This window comes from Melospiza melodia, chromosome 5 (assembly GCF_035770615.1).
Source record: "Melospiza melodia melodia isolate bMelMel2 chromosome 5, bMelMel2.pri, whole genome shotgun sequence".
Lineage (NCBI taxonomy): Eukaryota > Metazoa > Chordata > Aves > Passeriformes > Passerellidae > Melospiza > Melospiza melodia.
The window spans coordinates 71272491-71294800 of record NC_086198.1 but is presented as its reverse complement, the minus strand read 5'-3'; the positions used below and the strand labels follow the sequence as shown (position 1 = coordinate 71294800).

At 40.3% G+C, this 22310-nt stretch overlaps 1 protein-coding gene across 2 annotated transcripts in view; it reads left to right on the top strand.

The window, feature by feature from the left end:
• Positions 1–22310, top strand: part of GABRB1 (gamma-aminobutyric acid type A receptor subunit beta1) — a 111740-nt gene that overhangs the window by 72357 nt on the left and 17073 nt on the right. For both annotated transcript variants that reach the window (XR_010027843.1, XM_063157340.1), the window contains exon 4: positions 8774–8856. Coding sequence is in view for 1 of the 2 variants with exons in the window: in XM_063157340.1 (XP_063013410.1) it covers positions 8774–8856 (83 nt within the window). In the remaining variant the exon portion in view is untranslated. The remainder of the gene's footprint in view (positions 1–8773; positions 8857–22310) is intronic.

Sequence of the window (22310 nt, the reverse complement as noted above, 5' to 3'; positions counted from 1 at the left end):
AGCACATCCTGAAGCCTTCCAAACCAGAATGCATGTGGAAGATACTGCCTTGTTTCTGCTCCTGCCAAAGAGAGCAGGTGTATGCTGGTGTCTAATTTGGTTTTATTTTGAAATAAACAACAACACAACAACCAAACCAAAAGGTGACCATACCAGATGACACTAACATCACTGCTGCCATCTAGCAGACTTGTATTCTCCCCTGAGCAGGGTGGTTTTGTCAATGGATATAATCTGCACCTTTCTGGCATTTAGTCACTTTTAGAAGGTTTGCATACAGACATTGAAAAAGTTACAGATTTATCAACTTTTTTTTTTTTTTTAATTCAAACCAGATTGAAAAACAGTCATCTGACTTTATTTCTCTCTTGAACCTTCCTTTATGCTAAGCACTTCCCTTATAGCTTGGTCTTTTTCTTTTTATCTTGCAACATAGTTGCACTGTCAAACTAAATTACTATTTGCAGTAAATTTCAGCTCCAAATCTAAGGAACTTTTTATTGAAGTATCTTGGTTGCCCCGGTGTGGTTATAGGCCTCTTGGGATTTATATTGTAAAATTTATTTTCATGGGTTTATGGCTGTACAGTAAAAATCCTCATTGCACAGAAATTTGGCTTAGAAGCATCAAGTGCACAGCTTTTTTTAATGTTTAAAAGGTTTTACACTGTAAAATTGTAGTGATTTTTTTATTATTATTCTTGATATTTACAAACATCTTCATCCTTCCACCACTCATCTTCACTCTACTCTGAACTATTTCTGATGCACTACATTGAACAGAATAATGGTCTTACATTATCTTTAAAAAGTACATATCTGGCTTAGGGGTTTGATTTTAGGAGGTTCTAATTCAGTCAGAGCAACATGTTTTCTTACAGACCTTTTATCTTACCACCTCTCTCCTTATCTCCTCTATGTACGAGCTCTCCCTTTCCCATTGCCTCCTATTGCCACTGCTCTGCTGGAGCTTCAGGTTCTTCCCTTGGAAAAGGCAGAAGCCAGCAAGTCAGCTTGTCTGAATTTCGGGTAATTTCCCCACCCCATCCCTATTCATGATAGTCCTAAGCAGCTATTTAACTGTGTAACTACGTAGCTGAAGCAGAGTTCTGGCAGCTGAAAGACTATTCACTAAGGGTGTAAGCAAAAAAATTATTAATTTACTGACAATTACTTGGAGTGGCAAAGTGAATCTCCCAAGACAACTGAAATGTAATGTCCCCTTCCCCAAAATACTTTCATGCCCCCAGCGCTCTAATTGAAAATTATGTAACCTTTGATACACTCCTACTTTGCACTGACTATAGAAGTCAATGTTTTCTGTGAAAAAATACAGGGGAAAAAAGTGACCTACAGCTCCAGCAGCAAATCTTTTTAAACCACTGCCAAGCAGGACATAAAACACAAAAGCACAGTGTTCCCATAAGCATCCAGTAGCACCTGCCTAACACACTTGATAATACTTATTTGCATTCAGAAGTGAGATTAAAGGTGGGAATGATACCACCAGCTTACATTTTACAATAAAAATCAGAGTAAGGAACAGAGAATTCTGCTTGAAGACATCACTTGCCGCAGGCAGTTCTTAGGCAGTATTGTCCTATAGATCACAATACCATTATCACAGTGTGATGCATCTGAAAGCCTTCACCACAAAATACATATACCCCAAGTTCTGCAAGAGATTTCTGGACCTGGAGTACTTAAAGGAAGATCAGCAGTGACCTTTTCCAGTAAACAACCCTTCATTATTCAAACAAACAGACAAACAAAAAAATCTCAAAAAATCAAAAACCAACCAACAAAAAAAAAAAAAAAAAAGCGAGAAAATACAACATGTAAGGGGGACGGGAAGAATAAACAGCAAATGAATGATAAGTTTCAAATTCATAGTAAGTTCAGTCTGGCAGAAGGGCATTTGACCATTGCATAGCTTTGTAGGGACATAACAGGTGTGATAAACTAGTGCCTGGGTCATGTTAAAGAGTACTTATTGAAGCAGAGTGAAATGACCACAACAACAAGACCAGGCACATGCTTACTCCAATCAGCACATCCTGCATTAGACTCAGTAACTGTTTGGGCATGTGAAGACACAGTCACAAACCATTCTTTCTCTCCTCAGTGGGTGTCACACTGTGCTCTGTGGCTTGCCCCTGACTGAGACTGAATGGATACCTCAGCATTAGGCTCTGCTGCTGAGACAGACAGGGAACATTCTTTAAGAATAGAATTTTGACTCTTCCAGGACTTCTGTTTCAGACAAAGCTCAGGCAGTTTACCAGCAATTCACTGGTGGTGAATATTCCCACTGACATGGAAATAACAAAATTCATTATGTGGGAGCACTGCCTTCATCAGTTCATCATCATCATTACTCCCCTCGGATATGGTGCTATTTAACTATCTTTAGGGCCCAACACAGAGCCCAACTGATGAACAGATTCAAGAACACTCAGTTCAGGCAAATTCTGCTTCATTTGTCTTGGCTGCTGTTGAGTTGATATAACCAGGGGGAAATAAGAATGGGATAAGGAGTGTCTCAGAGGACCAACAGGACAACATGGCAGCCCAGGCAGACAGCTCAGTAGCTTTTGGGGAGAGCATATCAGAATGCAAAGAGCAATAAGGGCAGTCATGTTTTCATTAAGTTGTTTTTTTAAAATTCTTATTTTGAGCCAATGCAGTTGATTGATTTGACATCCTGCAGATTAACTTTTTATGCCTGTCTTTGGCTTGAAAACAGACATTTGTATTTACACTTCAGAGAAAACCCAGTATTCCTCCTCTACATCTGACAAGTCTATTCACTCTCAGGAATGTTACTAGTTACACAGGGAAAGACAAACCCAGAATGATTGCTCCAGGTCTCAGCACAAATCCATGACCATTACTAGCTAGAGCACTGTCAGTGCTACTATTAGTTATTTATTCTTCTAGTTTTTTTCAGTAGTTTGTTGTGGTTTTTTTGGGTGGTGTTGTCACTGAACACTGCAGCTCATTTTACCTTAAAAGCAATGTTTCAGCCCTTGAAAGGCATTGCAAGATTTTACCATGTGTCCCTTTCTGGCTGCAGCTATAGTAGCTCAAGTCCTTCATACCTGAGGCAACTGATGGTATTGCTGAGCTGCTCACATTTCATTTAAGGTCCAATGTGGGCAACTAAAGGGACAAAGATGAAGGAGTGGCAAATCAAGCAAACACTGACAAGTTCAGGGTGTTGATAAAATACAGTAGAAAGCCCATAGTCTGACGCATTTTTCCCTGCCTAATCTTTGTGCAACTTAAGTATAACAGGTCACTTTACCCAATATTATAAAGGTCTTTGAGCTGTGTGTTTCTCTTTACACGTTTCCCTCAAGGTCCTTTTTATGTTGTCATGATTATTCAACTGTACTATTTCTCTGAGCAAGATCAAAAGAAAATGTGTGTTGTACTTTTTAAGCTAAATCATACAAAAGCTTTCTTTGTAAACTTGAGTTTATCTCAAAGTATGCGGTCTGCAGCTGTGACCTAGAAGTTGACAGCTTGTCACCCTAGAGCCACAAATATATGTCCTACTGGGAAAATTAGCTAAAATATAATCATTTTCTAATTGAAAAAAAAAAAAGAAAAGTTTTCACATGCTAATGTACTCATATCTAAAACTAAGGATCTAATATTGCAAATTTTTTCTCAGCTTCTAATGAGATCTGTGAAAGCATTACTATTTAATCATCTTTTAGCCCTTGCCAATTTTACTAATACTCATAACTCCTTTTTTTAATAGAATTTAATAGACTTTATTGGAATGTGGCCAGACAAGCAACACACAGGCTGTTGAATACAGATTTCCCAAGTGCACACAACATTATATCAAATACCCAGTACCAAACCAATAATGCTGATGTTCAATGTGCACCCTACAAGTAGGCTGCTCCAGGCAGTAGAAGTTGGACACATTTCCAGGTGCAGAGATGACATTTCTCCCAGGGTCAAGCACTCAGGCTGTGCTTGGAAATGTGTGGTGTCAGCAGGTATGAGAACTGTAAACCTTGTACATGGCTTGGACAGAGAAAAAAATTGCAGATTGCATATATTTTTATTTCTGCCTTCTTCTATTCCTTCAATAACTCTCCTTACAAGACATCCCCACTCAAACATCAAGATTCTTCCAGTTTCAGAAAAATTAAACTAGCTACACCAGGGATATGGATCTGGGTTCTGATGTTCCTCGGGGACTAAGTTCCCTGATACCAGTAAAGTTAAATAACACTGATTTAATAAAAGCAATTTTTTTCCTGGAATATGAAAGTCTACTTCCAGCATGTACTAGAGCCCTAGCACCTAGCACCTACAGTGGTTAAGAGAAGCATGTTTCTTCTTAATTTGATTTGAAGATTTCATTTAGCTTTTAAGGAAAAAAAAATTTGTCCATCCCAGTTCATATCCTCATGTACATTTATAATTTATGCTCTGTTGACTGGCAGAAAAAGAACAAACATATTAAAATTTGATACCTGACCTCCAAATGAAGGAAACATTTCACAATAGAATTTGCATTGTTTAGCTCTCATCATCTTCACATTTAATTATTATTGCTGTCTTAAATATTGCATCTATTTCTTGTCCAAGAATTGAGGATCAGCTTTTTGACAGCACATTGAGGAAATTATCTAAGTACTGAACCATAAATCTACTTCCTGTGTTCATTCTGAATTTATTTTAACTGCTCATTGATGATTTAACTCAAAATACTAAGCTTTAACATTTGTTTCTACAAACCCTGCTGCTCTGCAGGGAAATCTCTGACAGTATTATTTAGTGGAAGTCAGTTTTGCAAATACTGGGCATCAGTGGTTTGTTTTTTTTTAATTTAATCTTATATTTAGCAAAAAATAACTTGGCTATACAGTAAGTATAAGATATTCAGAGAGTAAGGCATCAAAGTAAAAGCTAAGCAGAGGATGAAATAACTTGAACCCCAAGACACAATTTCAAAAATTTAAATCAGTTGATTTTGCATTTATGCAAATACTATTTATCTTGCCTGTTGGCAGTTCAGACTTCATTCCATCTCAGAATGTCTGAGTACTGACATGAGTGAAATTAAGTAGCATAATGAAATATCTCCACCTAACTGCTTGTCTTCTTTGCATAATCCCATTTTTAACATTTGTAGCCAAATGATTCTAAAGAATGTAAAGACAGTAGAATAAAAGACAATGTACAAACAAAATAAATTAGCCCCAACACCTGAACTTAAAATGTATTTCAAGAACTGAAAGCCTGGAAGAAACACATCCTACTTTGAGATATAAATAGTTCTGCTTCAAGTGTAGGATTAATCCTCCACTTAAACATGTACAGAGCCTCATGTTATTCTACCATTGCCACAAACTTGTGCCGAGGGCCTTTCAGGTCTAATCCTCTTGAACACAGATTTATTGGAGCTTTGCCCTATGTTCAGATTTTTGCAATCTCCTTCCTGCCATTACACCCCTGTATTCTGCATTTGAATGTCTTTATTTTTAAGCTTCTGGTGCATGTGCAAGCCATCAGTTACTTCCTCCACCCAGAGGGAGTACAACCACTAACAGGTCTGGGATTTATTTACTCTATTTATAATAAAATACTTGATTTTATTTTCACCAAGACAACAATTACTATGATTTCATCTGGGTTTAATTTATCTGCTTAAATAAGTTTTGTGGTTATCCAGAGCATAATGCCATTAGCAATTTTACACAGCTGAGCTCTATCAAGAGTGAGAAACATGCTTGAAAGGCAGATTTATGAACTACAGGTAATGAAGGTTTCTGAATCCTGAAGCACTCCTTTAATTACATGTAATTATTTTCATGGAAACATAAGATTCTCAATAAATTTTAAGCACCTCCAGCTTTAGGAGGAACCATATTGTGTTGGCAGGCTGGTGGAGAAGACAGTACAGTTGTCAGAATTACAATGTCAGGGGGAAAGATTGTGTAGAACATTTAAATTTCAGATACAAACAATTATATTAATTACTACTTCACTATCAATTTGCATTGATGATGTAAAGAATAGCTAATTGCTGTTGCTTATGTAACATGTAAAATATGCAGAGCTGCAGAAGTCAGTAGTACAGATACCCAGCCATTAGGAATAACTGGTCATTCAAACTGGTTATCACAAATGAGTGCTTAGGATGAGTCAAAAACCATTGTCAAATATATTAGCAAAAGAAGGTTTCATGTAAATTTGTACAACTTCACAAAGTGCTATGGAAGGGTTTACTCTGTTACTTACTTCAAAGATGAAGCATACCTATGAAAATTGGATTAGAATCAGTTTAGAATTTGCACAGAGATCAGGAAGAAAAAAGTGTAAGGGTGCAGAAGAGGGTGCACGACTCATTATAGATTCAAGATGGCAACATTCATGCTATACTTGCTATAGTGTGTTTCAATCCCTTCACACACACAAACATCTACAGACACAATCTCTGTGTCTAAATAAATTTACAAAGATATATCTGTTAAAAATTACCCTCAAATCCAATGAAATACTCATATTAAATAGCTTGTCATTTCTCTGTGGGTGAGACTTCTTGAGCCTTGAGAGGGAGTGTGGGTGTCAGTGTGGGTCCCACCATGAGTTTTCAGTCCAGCAAGTATAGCAAAGCTCTGAGAGGTGTCCCTCTAAGAGAGAGGTGCATCCACTGCAGTCCAGAAGAGCTGCTTAGAGGGTCACAAAATGCTTGGCTTTAGTCATTAGTGAGTTTCTATCCTGGCTGCAATCCAAGCTGGTAATTACTGGAGTTCTTAAAAACGACGGGACGGCTCCACTCGGGCTACAGTCCAGGTAAATAATGTTCAAGGGTGTCAGAGGATGACTGAGTATCTCTTGTACCCTTCTTTGGGGAGGCAGCTGGTACAGAGAGTGCCACCCCCACCTTAGCCATGCAAGAATTTGTGGCATGGTCAAGGTACATCAGCACTCAACTCATTGCCCAAAAGCCAAGTCTAGTGGGAGTCCCTGAGATCACAGAGCAGCCTGAGGAGGTGGCAGGGGAGTGCTGCCTCACCACAGTAGCACTCTGTTCAGAAAACCCTCTGGTGATACAGGTCAACTAAATTACCATAAAGGCCAATTTATTAATTGGGAACAAAACATTTCCCTATGGAACCTTCATTAAAAGCATTTAACTGTGACTAATGTTAGTATATTGTTATGCGGGAGCTTAAGCGTTATTAAGCAGGTGTCTGACAAATGAGTGTCTTCTCAGTGCCTCTCAGTAAGGTGTAATTGATATATGGATAATCTAAATAAGGTCCTACTGCAGCTGAAGACCTTTTTTTATGGCAAATGCATTTCTATGGCAAATGCATGTGAAGGCACATGCATTTCTATTTAATGTGACAAAGTCAGCCTGAAAAAAAGTATAAATGTACCATTTTCATGGTCCAGAGTAGTTTCATGGACTGGTTCTTATGAATTTTGTAGAGTTAAGAAATGTTGAAGTATGTCACAGTAATAAAGCATGTGGCATTTTTTTTCCTTTTTAATTTCTGACAGTTCAGTGACAGCAAGGATTATCACCCCAATACAGCATGTAATTGTGCTTGACTTTCAGCACATCAAAAGTAAAATCTCAAAATGTGCTCCTCTGGTGTTCATTAACATGGAACTGGAACAACAGGACCAAATCCACATCAAGAAAAGAGGTTATCTGCCTTTATCTGGTATAAATCTTTGGAGAGAGAAGGAGAGAGACCAATAAAAGTAGAAGTCAAGTTTGCCCGTTTGCAACTTCAAAAGTTTATAAGCATTTAAGAGCCCATCTATCACAAAAAAAAAAAAAAAAAAAAAAAAAAAAAAAAAGGGGGGGGGGGCAAATGAAGGTGATAACTCACTTTTGTGAGTTTGAAAACACTGATCTAATTGTCTTTCTCAAAGGGAGCTTTAAAATTTGATCCCCATCCTCATGAAGTCATTTAACCTTCCTCCCACACAGTCACAGACTTATCAGCAAATATTTTTTTAGATGTTCTTGTGATTTATGATCTAACAAGGGAGAGAACTGCCTTGCAAAAAGTCTTAGGCTATGGAGAATATCTTTAGGGACCAAATATCAACTCACATGCCCTATAGAAGAACTAAGGATCTGAAATATCCAGCCTGCAATCATAGTTACTCTCAGTGTTCATGAAGTAACCACTGTATGATGTTATATTTCACTAGTGTTTGATTGCCTCATGCCATATTTAAGAAGTGATATACAATTATCATAGCTAATGATAAACTGATTATGAAAGCATAAAAATAATGAATGAAGTATTATCAGGTACTCCACAGCATGGATGAAAATACACCTATCTATCAGACAAAACAGCAGTAAGTGACAATGAAATGGAAAAAGAAAGATATCAGCAATATGAGATAAAAATAAAACAATTTGCTAAACAATTTGAAGATTTCTCAATTAAGAACATTTAAGAAAAAATGTCCAAGTAGAAATCTCACTGAATGTCCTTCAAAACACTGTACACTTTTACACATAAACTTTTGAGTCAAAATCCTCTCTACAATGTTCAGCATATAGTTTTGTGCTTTATCCTGTAACCAGTGTGCTGTGCTGCATAAATTAATCATGCTTTACAAGCTGTATAAAGTCTGCATGCGCCAGGAATCCAAGTAGATACCATTCTGTATTTAAACAAACACAAAATCCATTATAGAAAATCTTGCCATCTCAAACAAGTAAAATGTTGTTTCAAGTCTTATTAAGTTTTTTCACCCTCCTCTTACAGGATCACAACAACAGCTGCTTGCATGATGGATCTACGCAGATATCCTCTGGATGAACAAAACTGCACACTAGAAATTGAAAGTTGTAAGTTACTGGAGGGAAAGGGTTGGCTAGATGATAGCTGAGAATTGAACCACATTCACAGGTTGGGCAAAACAGGAGCAAGTTGTTCAAAAACTATGGGTTCAGTGAGCTTGCACACTGAACATACTAAATGTATTTCTGTAATACACAAGCCAAAATGAGTTTCATTCACAATACTGGTTGATCCAAGTTTGTAAGATGCCTTTCAAAATCTCTTGACAAGGAAAGGAGGAGGGTATTTTTTGAAGATTAGCTCAGAGGACAGCAGTCAAGCACTGTCCATCTTCAGTGCCCAAGCACTGCTGAACCTGGATTAATTACTTCACCGTAGCACATTCTTCTCTAACATCTAGATTGACATCTGTCCCACGTGGTTCTGGCAGGATTGATCAATTGCTGTTACCAAATCATTTGGAGGTTATAAAAGGAAATAACTTGATCCTTCAGCTCCAAGGTTAATGAGAGCTTTGTCACTGTCTTCCATGAGCATAGGAACACAGCATGCATTTACAAATTTTTGTTGTCTCTTTATTTTATGATGGTAGCTGTTAGAGAAATGCCTGTAAGGCTTTTTAAAATAATCTTTATTATGCTGGCCATGTAGCTTCCCGTTTCAGTGTTTCCCATCTCGCTACTGATCCCCCCAGTCCCTTTCTGCTTGTTCAAAACTCAGTCCAAGTGTCACAATCCACCACTTTACAGTATCTTGTTAAGATGCATGGTTGTCTTCACATACTTGGGCTTTGCAGTCCCTTGCCTATTTTTGGCACAAAACCTTTTTCTTCCTTGCTGCTGCTTGGCTCATCTTCTGGCTTAAACTTTTTAAGGTGTGTAATGGATGCATTTGGAGAATGAGTCAAGACTTGATTTTCAAAATATAGTGCATAACACTTCTCCTCAGTCACTTTTCCATCTGATTAGCAGAGGAAACAGATATATATACAATACCACAGCAACCAAAATGTGTACAGCAACCAAAATGTGTGACAATAGTGAAGTTGCATTCATATTGAACACATACATAGTTTATTTGTTGGGAGGTAGTTGATTTGAAGTCCCCAGCTCAGTCATGACAGAAGATGATGAAAGTAGGTAAGCATTTACCAGCTAGCATATATCAGCCCAAATAATGAAATTAGACTGACACTTTACTGGTTTGTACCTCTCTTTTCACAAGCTTTCACATAAATGAAGTTTTGTAGGTATAAATGTTCTCAGTGAGAATGGATTTAGTACTACCCCTGAGACCTCATCAAGAATCACAATTAGCATCAGATGGAATAAGCAATTAAAATGCTAACACAACCAGGGATGAGAGAATACCATGTCATTCATGTGGCCAGTCACACATGCCCAAAAGAAAATTGCTTTTCAGACCTTTTGAACACTTGTATAAATAATTCATGTCTCCAGAGATGCATATGTTGATATGTTAAGACTTGTTGAGGTGATCACAATTTGCAACAGGTCAACATTGGAGAGTCAATTTCTTCTCATGAGTATTTAGGTCAGTTCTACTAACAACAGAATCATTTTCCAAAAGCACAGATGTGCTTACCTGCTACTGGAAGCCCACAAGTAGTAGATGTGTCAGGGGCACTGGTGTCTTTGACAATTTTCCACCTAAAACATACCTTCTAATGCACCACAGTTCTTCTATTCTGCACGTCTAAAATACTCAAAAATTATGGATCATATGGCCTGGGGTGCCCTAAACCAGGACATCATATTTGGAAGAATAGAGTTCTGAAGGTCAAGCTGCCTGCTTCTTTCTTAGGCATTTGAGTACAAGTAAGCCCCTTGTCCAGAATACTCTGCACTCAGTAGTGCCAACTAATCCCCTTGAGAGTAATGAGGGGACAGAATGAAACAAGGTGAATAAAGGGGTGATAACCATGACCATGGCTTCTCTGCTCATGCCATGTGTGTTAGGCATGTGCCATTTGCTTCCATGACAGAACCAGTTGATAAGATTCCCACCTTCAAGTTCTCCTTCCAGCTCCTGCATCACCCTTCAGCTACTGATCTTCTGTTCTGTTTCTATTGTGCTAGTATAGAATGTTCACAGCACTAGGTTGAAAATGAAACTGTTCATTTTTTTTTTTGGTTAAAAAAATGTCTCTGATAGAAAGGCTTATCCACCGCAATTTTGGAACAGACAGGAATTCAATAAACCCCAGGACAGAACTATTCCTTAAGTAAAAGGGCCAAGGAAGGTGGTGCTGTAGTCACTAAGCAAGTCTTGAAATCACTAAGCAAGTCTGCAATAGCAAGCACCATTTCTCACCACTAGACAGATACTGTGCAGGATGTGCACTGCCAAACCATTTTCAAAGCACTGGAAAGGGGGCTTGTTCATTTGTATACTGTGCACAGTTTTGTGGCTTAACCCATGTGGCACCAGCTTCCAGAGCAGTACTTTGTACTGTGAGAGCTGCAGGACTTCCTTCATTCCCAAAGGCTGGCAGGCAAGTGGCTTCTCAGAGAGTCCCAGGGTGCTTCCCCATTTCTAAAACAAGCCAGCTGGAGGCACATTTTCCCCTCCAAAACCTGAGTGCTCCCCAATGCATGCACAACAGCTGTGCAGCTGTGCAGCACTGCCACAGAGCACCAATGCTGAAGCACACACAGCCTGGCTCTCTTTTGGGTTCTCGTGAGTTTTTAAGGGTGACTTACTCCTGCCACATAAGGGAGCATGTTCCAGAGGAGCCAGGAGGTCCCATAGATTAATTTGTCAAAGAATAGATGAACATTGCACTACTTGTGAGCAGAAAGGCACTGACTCATTTCACCTCGTAGGGATGCTGTGGTAATTAGCCAAAGACAGTCCCTGAAAACCTAAAGTGACAAGAATTGTTCCTTATTAGTACTTAACAGTGAGTAATTTCAGGCATTGCAAATAGCAGCAATACAGCTGTGTGACACAGGAATGGAAAAGAGCACAAGGAAACGCTGCACAATTATCAAACCTCTCCAGCAGCACAGCAAAGTCATGGATAATGCATGAGCACATTGAGCCAGCAGATTATTTTCATGAAAAAAATTGCATTTCCAGCTTTCCTAAAGCTATCTTGCAAGACTGCAGAAGCTATGTATGCATGGCTGACAACAAGAGAAATGTATACATTTAGGAGGGGAGCATTTTGGCTGCACATGTTCCTTCACACACATTTTTCACAGCTTTACCCAACCAGTTCACCTTATTCCAAATTCTGCAGTGGAAGATGGGGAGACTATATCAGACATTTTGCACTTGTTCCAGTATCTAATACCACGATGGCCACTGGAAACTTCTGTGTACGGACTCAAGGGATTTTATAACTGGAACTGCTTCATCAGTGGAGCTGGGATCTGTAACAATCCATTTCTCACAGATGAGCATGTACTGGGAAAGAGGAGATTTAATATTTGGCTGGAGGTTACACAGACTGCTTGGCACTCTCACATGAGCTCTGATGGATGTTAGCTTGGCAATTTAAGATGTTAAATCCCCCAGCTGTTAGTTCTGCTGTATCAGGTAGCCTTTGGCAAGGGCTACACCTGCTATGGCAGTTCAGAACCCAGTGCCTTGGCACAAATCCACTGTTCCTGGCAGCAGCCACCACAGGCTCGGGACTTGCATGGGTGCGGACACACAGCTGATAAAGGAACAAGTAGAAGGAGGAGGCAAACAACCAGGGATGGCAGCATCAAATGCTACAATTATATTACCCAGAGATTGTCTGTCAGAGACTTCTGACTGCATACAACTGCCCCACTCTAGCATCCTTCTTTACAAGTGCTAACCTCACTGCACTACCTAGGGTAAGACAGAATACTGTTATTGTTTTAATATTCTTTGTTCCTCTGAGGTTGCCAGTAGCACAGTAGCAGCAGGATCTTGTGCAGTAAGCTTGCACCTGGCTTTCACTCATCTGAAAAAAATGTGTGCTGACAGCATCACTCTTACAATAAATTAAAACCCCATTTGGGGTTTTACTTACAGCATCTCACAAACTTCAGTGAAATGTGTTTCACTGTCACAGGAGAGGGAGGGACCAGCTGTGCTCCAGTTTGGCAAAGTTATTTACTTATTGGCAAGCTATTATGTGTTTTACAACAGGTCTGAGCTGACTATCAAAACTGTCCCTTTGGACTCAAAAATCTGTGTCTCTATGACAACAGTTAATGCTGCAGCAGGATTCAGGGATCAACACTGCAACACTGAACTGTGTGTTAGCTTTGTCAGCAGCACCCTTAGAAACCACTTGAATGGGTGAACTGAACAAGCCCACAGAAACCTGAACAGAGATACTTGAGGAAAAGAGGAAGATTTATTCAGTTGGCTACAGTATAAGAAATGGCAATTCTGTTTCAATTCCATTGTTTTATGGCTGTCCCTTCTTCATATAGAAATAGATCTAATACTAAATACCTGTAATGCTTCTATGAAAGCACAACCAACTTCGAGTGATATTAAAGTAAATCAATAAAATGCTCCGCTTGAATCTCTACATAGTTTATTGCTAGGAAAAAAACAACTGAGTTCATACCTAAACATTCATTATCACCTTTGTTGGCACAGAGCCGGCTGAGGGAATGAGATTTGAACAGATTTATCACAGATCTCTGCTTGAGACAAGATTGCATTGATCCAGGGTATGGCTGCATTTGAACTACCAAGGATGTAAGAACTTACACCTCAAACAAATAGGGATTTTTTTTAGAGATGAAAAACCTGTCTTAAGTCCAAGCTTTCCCATACAGCTTTTCCTCTGCCTGTCTGCAGGCACCAGATATCCAGTAATTTATTCATGCCTAGCAATAAAAATTCACTAATGAATATTGCTGTTCTCATACCTGAGGCAGCAAGAGCTTTGAGCTGAATCCACTTATATATTGTCCCTAAAGTATCCAAAACCACTAAAAGGGCATCTGATCTCATCCTGCTTCTCACCAAGCATATCAAATTGGTTCCACAGAAAGCATAATTTCTCCTTTCTCAAAGGAGCTTGCTGCTCAGAGTATTCTAAAAGCCAGTTGCAAGGCCCCTTCCCAATTAAAAAGAAAAACTCTGGAAGGAGGATGAACCCAATACCTTTTTTAAGAGCTTCTATTTCTGATGTTCCTAAAGAGTACAGCCCCCCAGTGCCAGTTGCTTAGGTTTTTCACATCTGTAAATGAAGAGCTTCTCTCACTCACTCTCCTGCCAAGACTGCCCCAGCTCTCCCATGAGACCTGTCAGCCATAAACCTGTTCTCTGGAATGTGTTGCTTTCCATGGGTCCTGTAAAACCTGGGTAAAAAAAACCACTCATTTTCTCCACTTTGACTTGTCTCTGGTTGTTACAGCATAACACTGGGAATAAAAACTTTCTTCTGCTTCTGGCTAATTCCTTTAAGTGTTCTAAAATACATATTCAGCTTTAAATTTCTTCCAAACTTGGTGGACTAAGAGGAGCAAGATTGAGGTTCCAAAACTCATCTCATTCAAACAGTGCTATGCAATGCAAACTGTCTGAATGAAAAAGTCAGAAGGGTTCCTGTCTGCCCATCTTCACCTAATGTGCCAGCTGTAAATGATAGGATGTTCTTAGCATGTCATCCTATTGACAGCTTTCCCAACTCACCCGTGTGCAGGTGGGTCTCCATCCATGCCTGCTGTACTCCCATTGCTGCCTGTGCTCTGACATGCACAAATCACTTTATTTCACAAAGACTCTGCCCCTGGATCAAATGCCATGGTCAAGCTCCCACAAAGCCTAACAAAAGAATAGGCAACAGCAGGACACAGAAAAGCACATTTTATCACAGCATACTCATAAAACAAGCAAGACAGTACCATACAAAACACCCCAGCAAGAGCAGAGCAGGAATGGAGGTCAGCACAAAAGGCTGCCAAGTTATCCCATATACTGCCCACTGGGATAGCAAAATGATTACTCTCTGGGCAACATATTTTGCAATTTGAAACTCACTTTATAATTTATTAAGGCATTTAGATAATAGAGCCTAGGTTACTCCATATACCCTATGCAGAATATACATACTGAGCTGGTGTCATTGCAAATGCACTCTCAGAAGGATTGCCCGTGGAGACTCTGCATGCACACAACAATCTGTGGATCCACATTAACTTCTGACATGCCATCCTTCTGAGCTGCAGAGAACATGCTGGCAGCAAAACAAGAGAGATTTTAAAGTTACAGCATGAACATCCACAGCAGTCAATTTAAACATCACAGGAACAGAACGACTAGCACAGAGCTGTGAAGCTGAGCAAGTTGTTTTTTAGATACTTTGAGAAGCAGATTCACAAATAGCTTGTTGATATTGAAACTGAGAAATTAGCCAAGTAGGACTGCATGCTTCCTTTTTTTTTTTTTTTCTTCACATCAAAAGTTAAAATGTATTTTTGGCTCGGTTTGTGTCATTCCTTACCACTCATCTTTTAAGTCAGCCACTGAGCTAAAATAATTCATTCTTCACAGCACACTAGTGTTAAGCCACAGTGACTGCTCTGTTTCCACACTTTGGAAATATTTCTTTCCCCAGAGGACTATAAATCAGTTATGTCACTTTCAGAATGTATTTTTACACTGCACACAAATTTACAAGTCACTCAGATGCAGATAGTTTAGTCTATATGACTTTCACATTTTATTTTCAAAAGGATGGATAGCTTGTCTTTATATGGATGCATAGATTTTAATAGCAAATATTTGACGTTCAACAATTCCAGAACATGAGCATATGAAATTAGCAAAGCTTGGACTGTCTTAAGCACTTTTTAATTACACACAGAGGAATGCAGAGTTATTTTCACTGACTGCTCTTCTTGTTTAGTGTCATCTCAGTAATCTCAGAAGTCCGAATATGTGACCCAGAGTGTCCCCTGGTGACCACAGAGGACAGGAAAGCTGGAGCTGAGTCAGTTCCCAGCACAACCTCATCAAGTCTCAGTCCTCAGCCTCTGAGGCTCATCAGGCCAGGGCAACAGCAAAAGGAAAAGCTTAGATTGCTTTAAAAAAAATTAAGGATTCATTTGGAGGAAGGGCTGACTTCTCCAGAAGCAGCTGTGCTCTTAGATGAGTCTGTATTTCTGCAGTCAGAGCTGAAGGAAAAATAATCTTTGCACCTGGTAATATAACAATCTTGGAAGAGCTGGTATACTGTGCTTTGAGACAATACAGTTGTTCTAGAATGGCACAGTAAAATGGCACAGCCATAAGTATTGTTTAAATATTTCAAGACAAGGTGTCTTCTGCCAAGGTGTGAATTGCTGTATAGAAGAAAAAAAACCCAGTACAAATTGGAACATTCTGGTACTCATGGATTTGCTTCAGTTTGTGTAAATGAAGCCTTTCCCCCAATGCATCTGTATTTACAGATATTATAAATCTTGAGAAATCATCTACTCAGTGCCTATCCCTTCTCTGTCTTGATCTGTATGTATGGCTTCTTGACACTGCAGTAATACAAGTAACAAAACACAATGCCTCAAATCTCAGTGGGAAGATGACTTATCTTAAAATTATCTTAAAACTTATCTTATAACGCCCAAGTACAGTGGACTTGTACTTGGTTCCATGTCAGACAATACTTTTTTTTGAGTTAGAGATGGAGCAACAGAAAGGTGTTTTAAAAACTTTTGTTTCATTTCTAGTCTCATGAGAAGGATGAGACAAATTCTTTCTACAAATCCATTTCCCACATTTCTACATTTAACTCTCTGAAAAACTTTATGCACTTGCATTAAATAATTAAAATTTAAAAATGATTTTCACTGTCTCAGGTGGGAACACAATATTGCACAGAAATATGTGTACTATTATAAGACATGCTGGCATAGGTAAGAAACATACAATGTCCTGATTCATCTCCAGTCTGAGTCCTGTGGAAAGCAGAGACCCTACTGCCTTAAAGAGGAGCAGGTTTTGGCCTGACCCACTAGAGCACCAACCAGGTGGATCTGGATTTTAAAAGCTTTTTTCACCAAGTACAACATCTGTATCTAAAGTTGGGCGAGTCTGCCTGGCAACAAAATGAGAGCACTTAGAAGTAGATCTTAATTAGTCAAATGAAGTGCTCAAGGGCAAGATGTGTTTACAATATGAGCAGACAAAACTGTGTACCACGCAATATTGACTGAACTAAATTAATTGAATGCTAAGCAGCTGAACCTCTGTTGCTAATGTTTACATAATGTGCTTATAAATAGTGTTGTTCCCTTTTTAACTTTGTAAAGCAACTCAAGTCAGAAAAAAACTTCTAGGATTATGGCTCAGACTGTGAGAGTCATCTATTGTACAGCAGCTCAAATGAGAAAAAAAAAGAGGAAGGAAGAAACTGATGGGGTTGAAAAAGGATTTGCATTGGACTTACAAATTCTGTATAAAATGTGCTCCTGACAGCACAGCACACAAGTTACCTTTGTCAGGTTTGTGTGAAGGTGTGGAAGTCCTTTGAGTTAGCATACAAGGTGAAGGATTGCATGAGGCTTTCAGGAGGGGGCAGGTCTCTCTCAACATGCCAAGGTCTTTCATCCTGAGTCTAGCACTGCCAGACTGTGCTGCTGGGACTAGAGTAGAAACAGTGTGTGGTCTGCATTTTGCTGCTCCTGAAAATTGATATTTACTTCCTCCTCATCAAACCAGAGGAGAATAAAGGTTAGAAGGAAAAAAGAAAGAGGGAAAATAAAAGCAATCAAACCTCTCCAGAAGAGGTCAGGATCTTTGGCTCACCTTTCTGCCAGTTGAGATACAGCTGGTAACCAGTAGTGTCCCCACTCAAAAGAAGAATAAGAAAGGGAGAAGCAGAAAGATCAAAACAGATTCAGGAAAAAGGCATCTCAGGATGACAGGAGGAGAAGATTGCTGGGATTTCTGACACTTGCCACTGGAAAGAAACAAATCCTCTCTTTCCAGCTCCAGGCTCTCAAGGACAGTCTGGTACCACCAGCAAGTGAAATGGCATACAAGGTAAGGAGACTCTTTGGGTTAACCTTCTCATGCATAGCTCCTGCACTAATCACTGTTGACAAGTCTTTAGGCAAGAACATGACAGTGTGACTTCAGAACTTTGGTGGTTTCAACCCCACAAGAGAAGAGGATTCATACAAATGAATGAGAAATGTGGAAGCAATTAACAAAATGTTCCTCAGCATATGTAACTACCAAAGTAACTAAAGTGCCATCTTAAAATTTCATGCTTCAGAGCCACTCAAACTAACTTATAAGGTGAGAAACTTGCTAAAATCCTGTCGAAACTGATGCATGATGTGTGTGTCAGAGCTGACCTGTCCTTGTACATATTACATGTACAATTACACAAGCATCTGGGCTGCACAAGAGGACACCAGTCATGAACATATACTGCTTGCCTGCTTTCTGAAAAAATGTTTTAAATCAATATATTACTGGTGGAAATTTTTTAGACAATAGGTCATCAAAATTATTCAAGTCCAAATTTTTCACTGGCACTGCTCACTAACCATTTGCATGTAAGGAACTTCAGAGTTTTCAATGACATCTTAGCTCTAAGCTACTATGGGCAGGCTGCTTATTACTACACAGAGTGTGTGGGCATGAACAAGACTTTTTAATCACAGTTTGATTTACAGGAATTACACAGAGATGTGTAGAGTCAGAGACCCTTAACATCAGTCTAAAAGTCATCACTGCAGTGATGAAAGGAAAGTATTGTAAAGGTGAAAGAAATGAGATGGGTAAATCAGGCTGCACTGGAACATGTCAGACCCTAACTGTTGTACTGTCTTACTTAGATCAAGTGTCTGTCTTAACCATTATCTTGTGTCTGAGAGTGGCCAGCAGAACATATCAATGAAGACAGAACAGAGCCTAGGACACTTGTGCTGATAGTTCCTCAGTATGCACCTCCAGTGAGTGTCCTGCCCTTTGCTACATCCAGTCAGAAATAGTATCATACTTAAGATTTTTATTCTGTGATTCTATGACAGCTTTTGAACAAGCAGAAACTAAGGACATTCATGTCAATGAGTGATTTCTGCAGTTTATCTGTATGCTGAATTTCTCTTTATTTCTTTCAAACTAGCCAGTAGATATGATTTGTTGTTTTCTTGGTCTGAAAGTCTGATGGCCTATAAATTATCATGTGCTCTTCAAGCTCACCATGTTAACTTAGGATCTTACAGACTTTTTATCAGCCACCTTGCCTCCAGGCTAAAGAATCTTGACTCAGACAGGTCCTTTCTTCACTGGAATCAAGTGTGTCCTTCATTCTAGTCAATTTAGGATTGCTATTTTGGACAAAGAAAGGAAAGTCCATGAAATAGCACAATGTGAATTGGAATGTATATGGAAATGCAAGCAAAGAATTTTGCATTTGTTTCCCTTTTCTAATAATTCTTTAGTTTGTTGTTTTGTTTTGTTTTGTTTTTTTTCATAGCTAATGAGAATTAAAGTCTTACTAGTGAACAGGAAACAAAAATACCAGTATGCCTTACAGGAGGTGCTCTTGCACATGAAAGCCATGCTAGCTAAAACATACCGATGTGTTTCTGATTGTTCATTACATTATGTTTATTTTAGCCTTTAAGTTCCTTTGCCATCACTGGCATAGTCCAGTAGAAGGAGCCAAATTAGCTGGAAGGCATTTTCAATACAAGTTTGACTACTTACCCAGAATGCTTCATTTCCCTCTGTTGAGGCACAGACAAGTCCTGCTGGGTTAGCCATTAAACAGATATTAAGCAAAACCAAATAATGTCTCTTCCACAGGACTTTCAGGTTTGTGTCAAGTCTCACTGGCAAAAAATGATAACAAGTAAAACTGAACCAACATTAAAGGTACTTGCAAATTAAGGCAAGGTTATAATTCACTCTTTGAACTAGATTAGGATCTTGCAAGAGTGACTTTATGCTGTAATAATGTTTATTTTCCTCTTCTAATGGATAGGAAGTTATGTCTCCAACTGGGTGGAACAGATTGCCGCATACATAAAATTTATTTTTATTTGAGAAACCTTCTTAAATAACTGACAATGTTTAGTACTCCAGCAAGTAAAAGTAACCAAGTTTCATTTGAGCCAGTGTTGCTAAGGCTAACTCATATCCCCAGGAAAAACAAAAAATATCTCTCAGTGGAAGAAAAAAGTACCTTATACATGCAAATACACACTCAAACAAGTGGCAGGAAATCTCTTCTATCACCTTAATGTTAACTAGTTACACTGATTTCCAAAACACATCTTCAGATGCGTGGTGCCCCAGTCAGAAGTCAGATTTAAGATTATTTAAGATTAAATAGCACAATATACTTACCACTGTACAGACTGCCTTGGTGGTGTGTGGAAGGAATGAGTTATCTTCCTGTTTGAATACAATCATAGGAATAATAACAAAAAAAAAAAAAGTAAGACATTTAGCGAGAAAGACTTAGGTTGTTAAGGAAAGACACAATCCAGGAGGAATGAAAGAGGTTTGGGGTACAGTCTCAACCTCAGCCTAAGGACCCTGTCCTTACCCAGGGCCAACTAATTTGTGCACACAGAATTGCTGTAGCCTTTTGAAAGCCCTGTTTAGATCCAAAGGAAGAGATCCGACTGCTGGGTGTTCCAGAGCTACCTGCTCCCCTGCCCCGAGAATCAGAAGGGAAAAAGGATTCTGTTTGGACATCTCCATTGAATTGCTAATGATTGTGGAACCATGATCTGTATTTGTGAGTGTAACACATCCTCACTTATCCCAGAGATATTTGAGAAGTGCTGCAGTGTAAAACAGAACAGCCTGGTGACATTCTATACACTGTTAAACTTGGTTAAATCACGATGTCAGCAACATTTCTAAAGCATTTTTTTCTGTGAACAGGGAGATTTATACATAACCTATTTCTTGCCATGTCTGTATATAGTTGCTTTTTAAATCTGTGGTACTACAGACCAAGCATTCTCACTTAAACTCTCAGATGCCGAGTTTAAAAAAAAAAAAAAATTGGCAATTAAGTGCTGTATTTTAAGATTAATTTTAATTAATTTAATTAATTTTAATTTAAGGTATTTTAATTTCGAGACAAGATTTTCTAGGAAGCAGAAGTTTTATATCTCGAGCTGGGCAATTAAATGTACTTTTTAGTGGTTTTAAAGATGGAAAATAATCTAGCAAGCAAAAAAGAAAAGGCTTAAGTAGAACAAATATTTTTCAGGGACCACTTTAATTATACAACAAATAAATAAATAAATTTTTAGTGGTCACTTATTATTTAGGTCAACAAAACCACACGGAGAATTCCTGGGAAAACTACTTGATGAAGCGAGCTAGACTGCTAGGGACACCAGCACAGCAATGGGGCCAGGCTCGCTGCAGAAGCTGGGAGCAAACCAGCTCCACGATTGATCGGTTCGGGGTTCGGCCGCCCGCGCAATCCCCGCGCAATCCCGCGCAATCCCCGCGCGGTCCCGAGGCGGAGCGCGGGCGCCCCCGCGCGGTCCCGGGGCGCGCTGCTGGAGCCGCCCGGCGCTGCCCGCGCCCGCCCGGTGTTCTCCCGCCGCTCTCCCGGCGTTCTCCCGGTGTTCTCCCGGCGTTCTCCCGGCGTTCTCCCGCCGCTCTCCCGCCGCTCTCCCGGTGTTCTCCCGGTGTTCTCCCGCCGCTCTCCCCGTGTTCTCCCGCCGCTCTCCCGCCGCTCTCCCGGCGTTCTCCCGGCGCTCTCCCGCCGCTCTCCCGGCGTTCTCCCGGCGTTCTCCCGCCGCTCTCCCGGCGTTCTCCCATGTTCTCCCGCCGCTCTCCCGGTGTTCTCCCGGCGTTCTCCCGCCGCTCTCCCGGCGTTCTCCCATGTTCTCCCGCCGCTCTCCCGGTGTTCTCCCGCCGCTCTCCCGCCGCTCTCCCGCCGCTCTCCCGGTGTTCTCCCGGCGTTCTCCCGCCGCTCTCCCGGCGTTCTCCCATGTTCTCCCGCCGCTCTCCCGGTGTTCTCCCGGCGTTCTCCCGCCGCTCTCCCGACGCTCTCCCGGTGTTCTCCCGCCGCTCTCCCGCCGCTCTCCCCGTGTTCTCCCGCCGCTCTCCCGCCGCTCTCCCCGTGTTCTCCCGCCGCTCTCCCGGTGTTCTCCCGGCGCTTTCCCGGTATTCTTCCGGCGCTTTCCCGGTGTTCTCCCGGCGCTCTCCCGGTGTTCTCCCAGCGTTCTCCCGGCGCTCTCCCGGTGTTCTCCCGTCCGGCCCGTGACAGCTCTTGTCAGCATCACTGAAACACTGCGGGCCCGCGGTGTCTCTTACTTGTATGAAATTCGTGTTCGGACATCACGATCCAGCGGCGAGAGCTGCTCTCTCTGTCACAAAAGCAGAGCCGTGCATTTAAATTGGTGGCATGGATAGGTACCCAGAGGGACAAGGATTACATGGCAAAAGAGCTGCCGAGGGAGTACCTGGGCAGTACTGGTAAGTTCAGCGAACAAACCAGCATTAACACTGGTCACTGCAAGGGCAAGACTCACTTTTCCTGTTACTG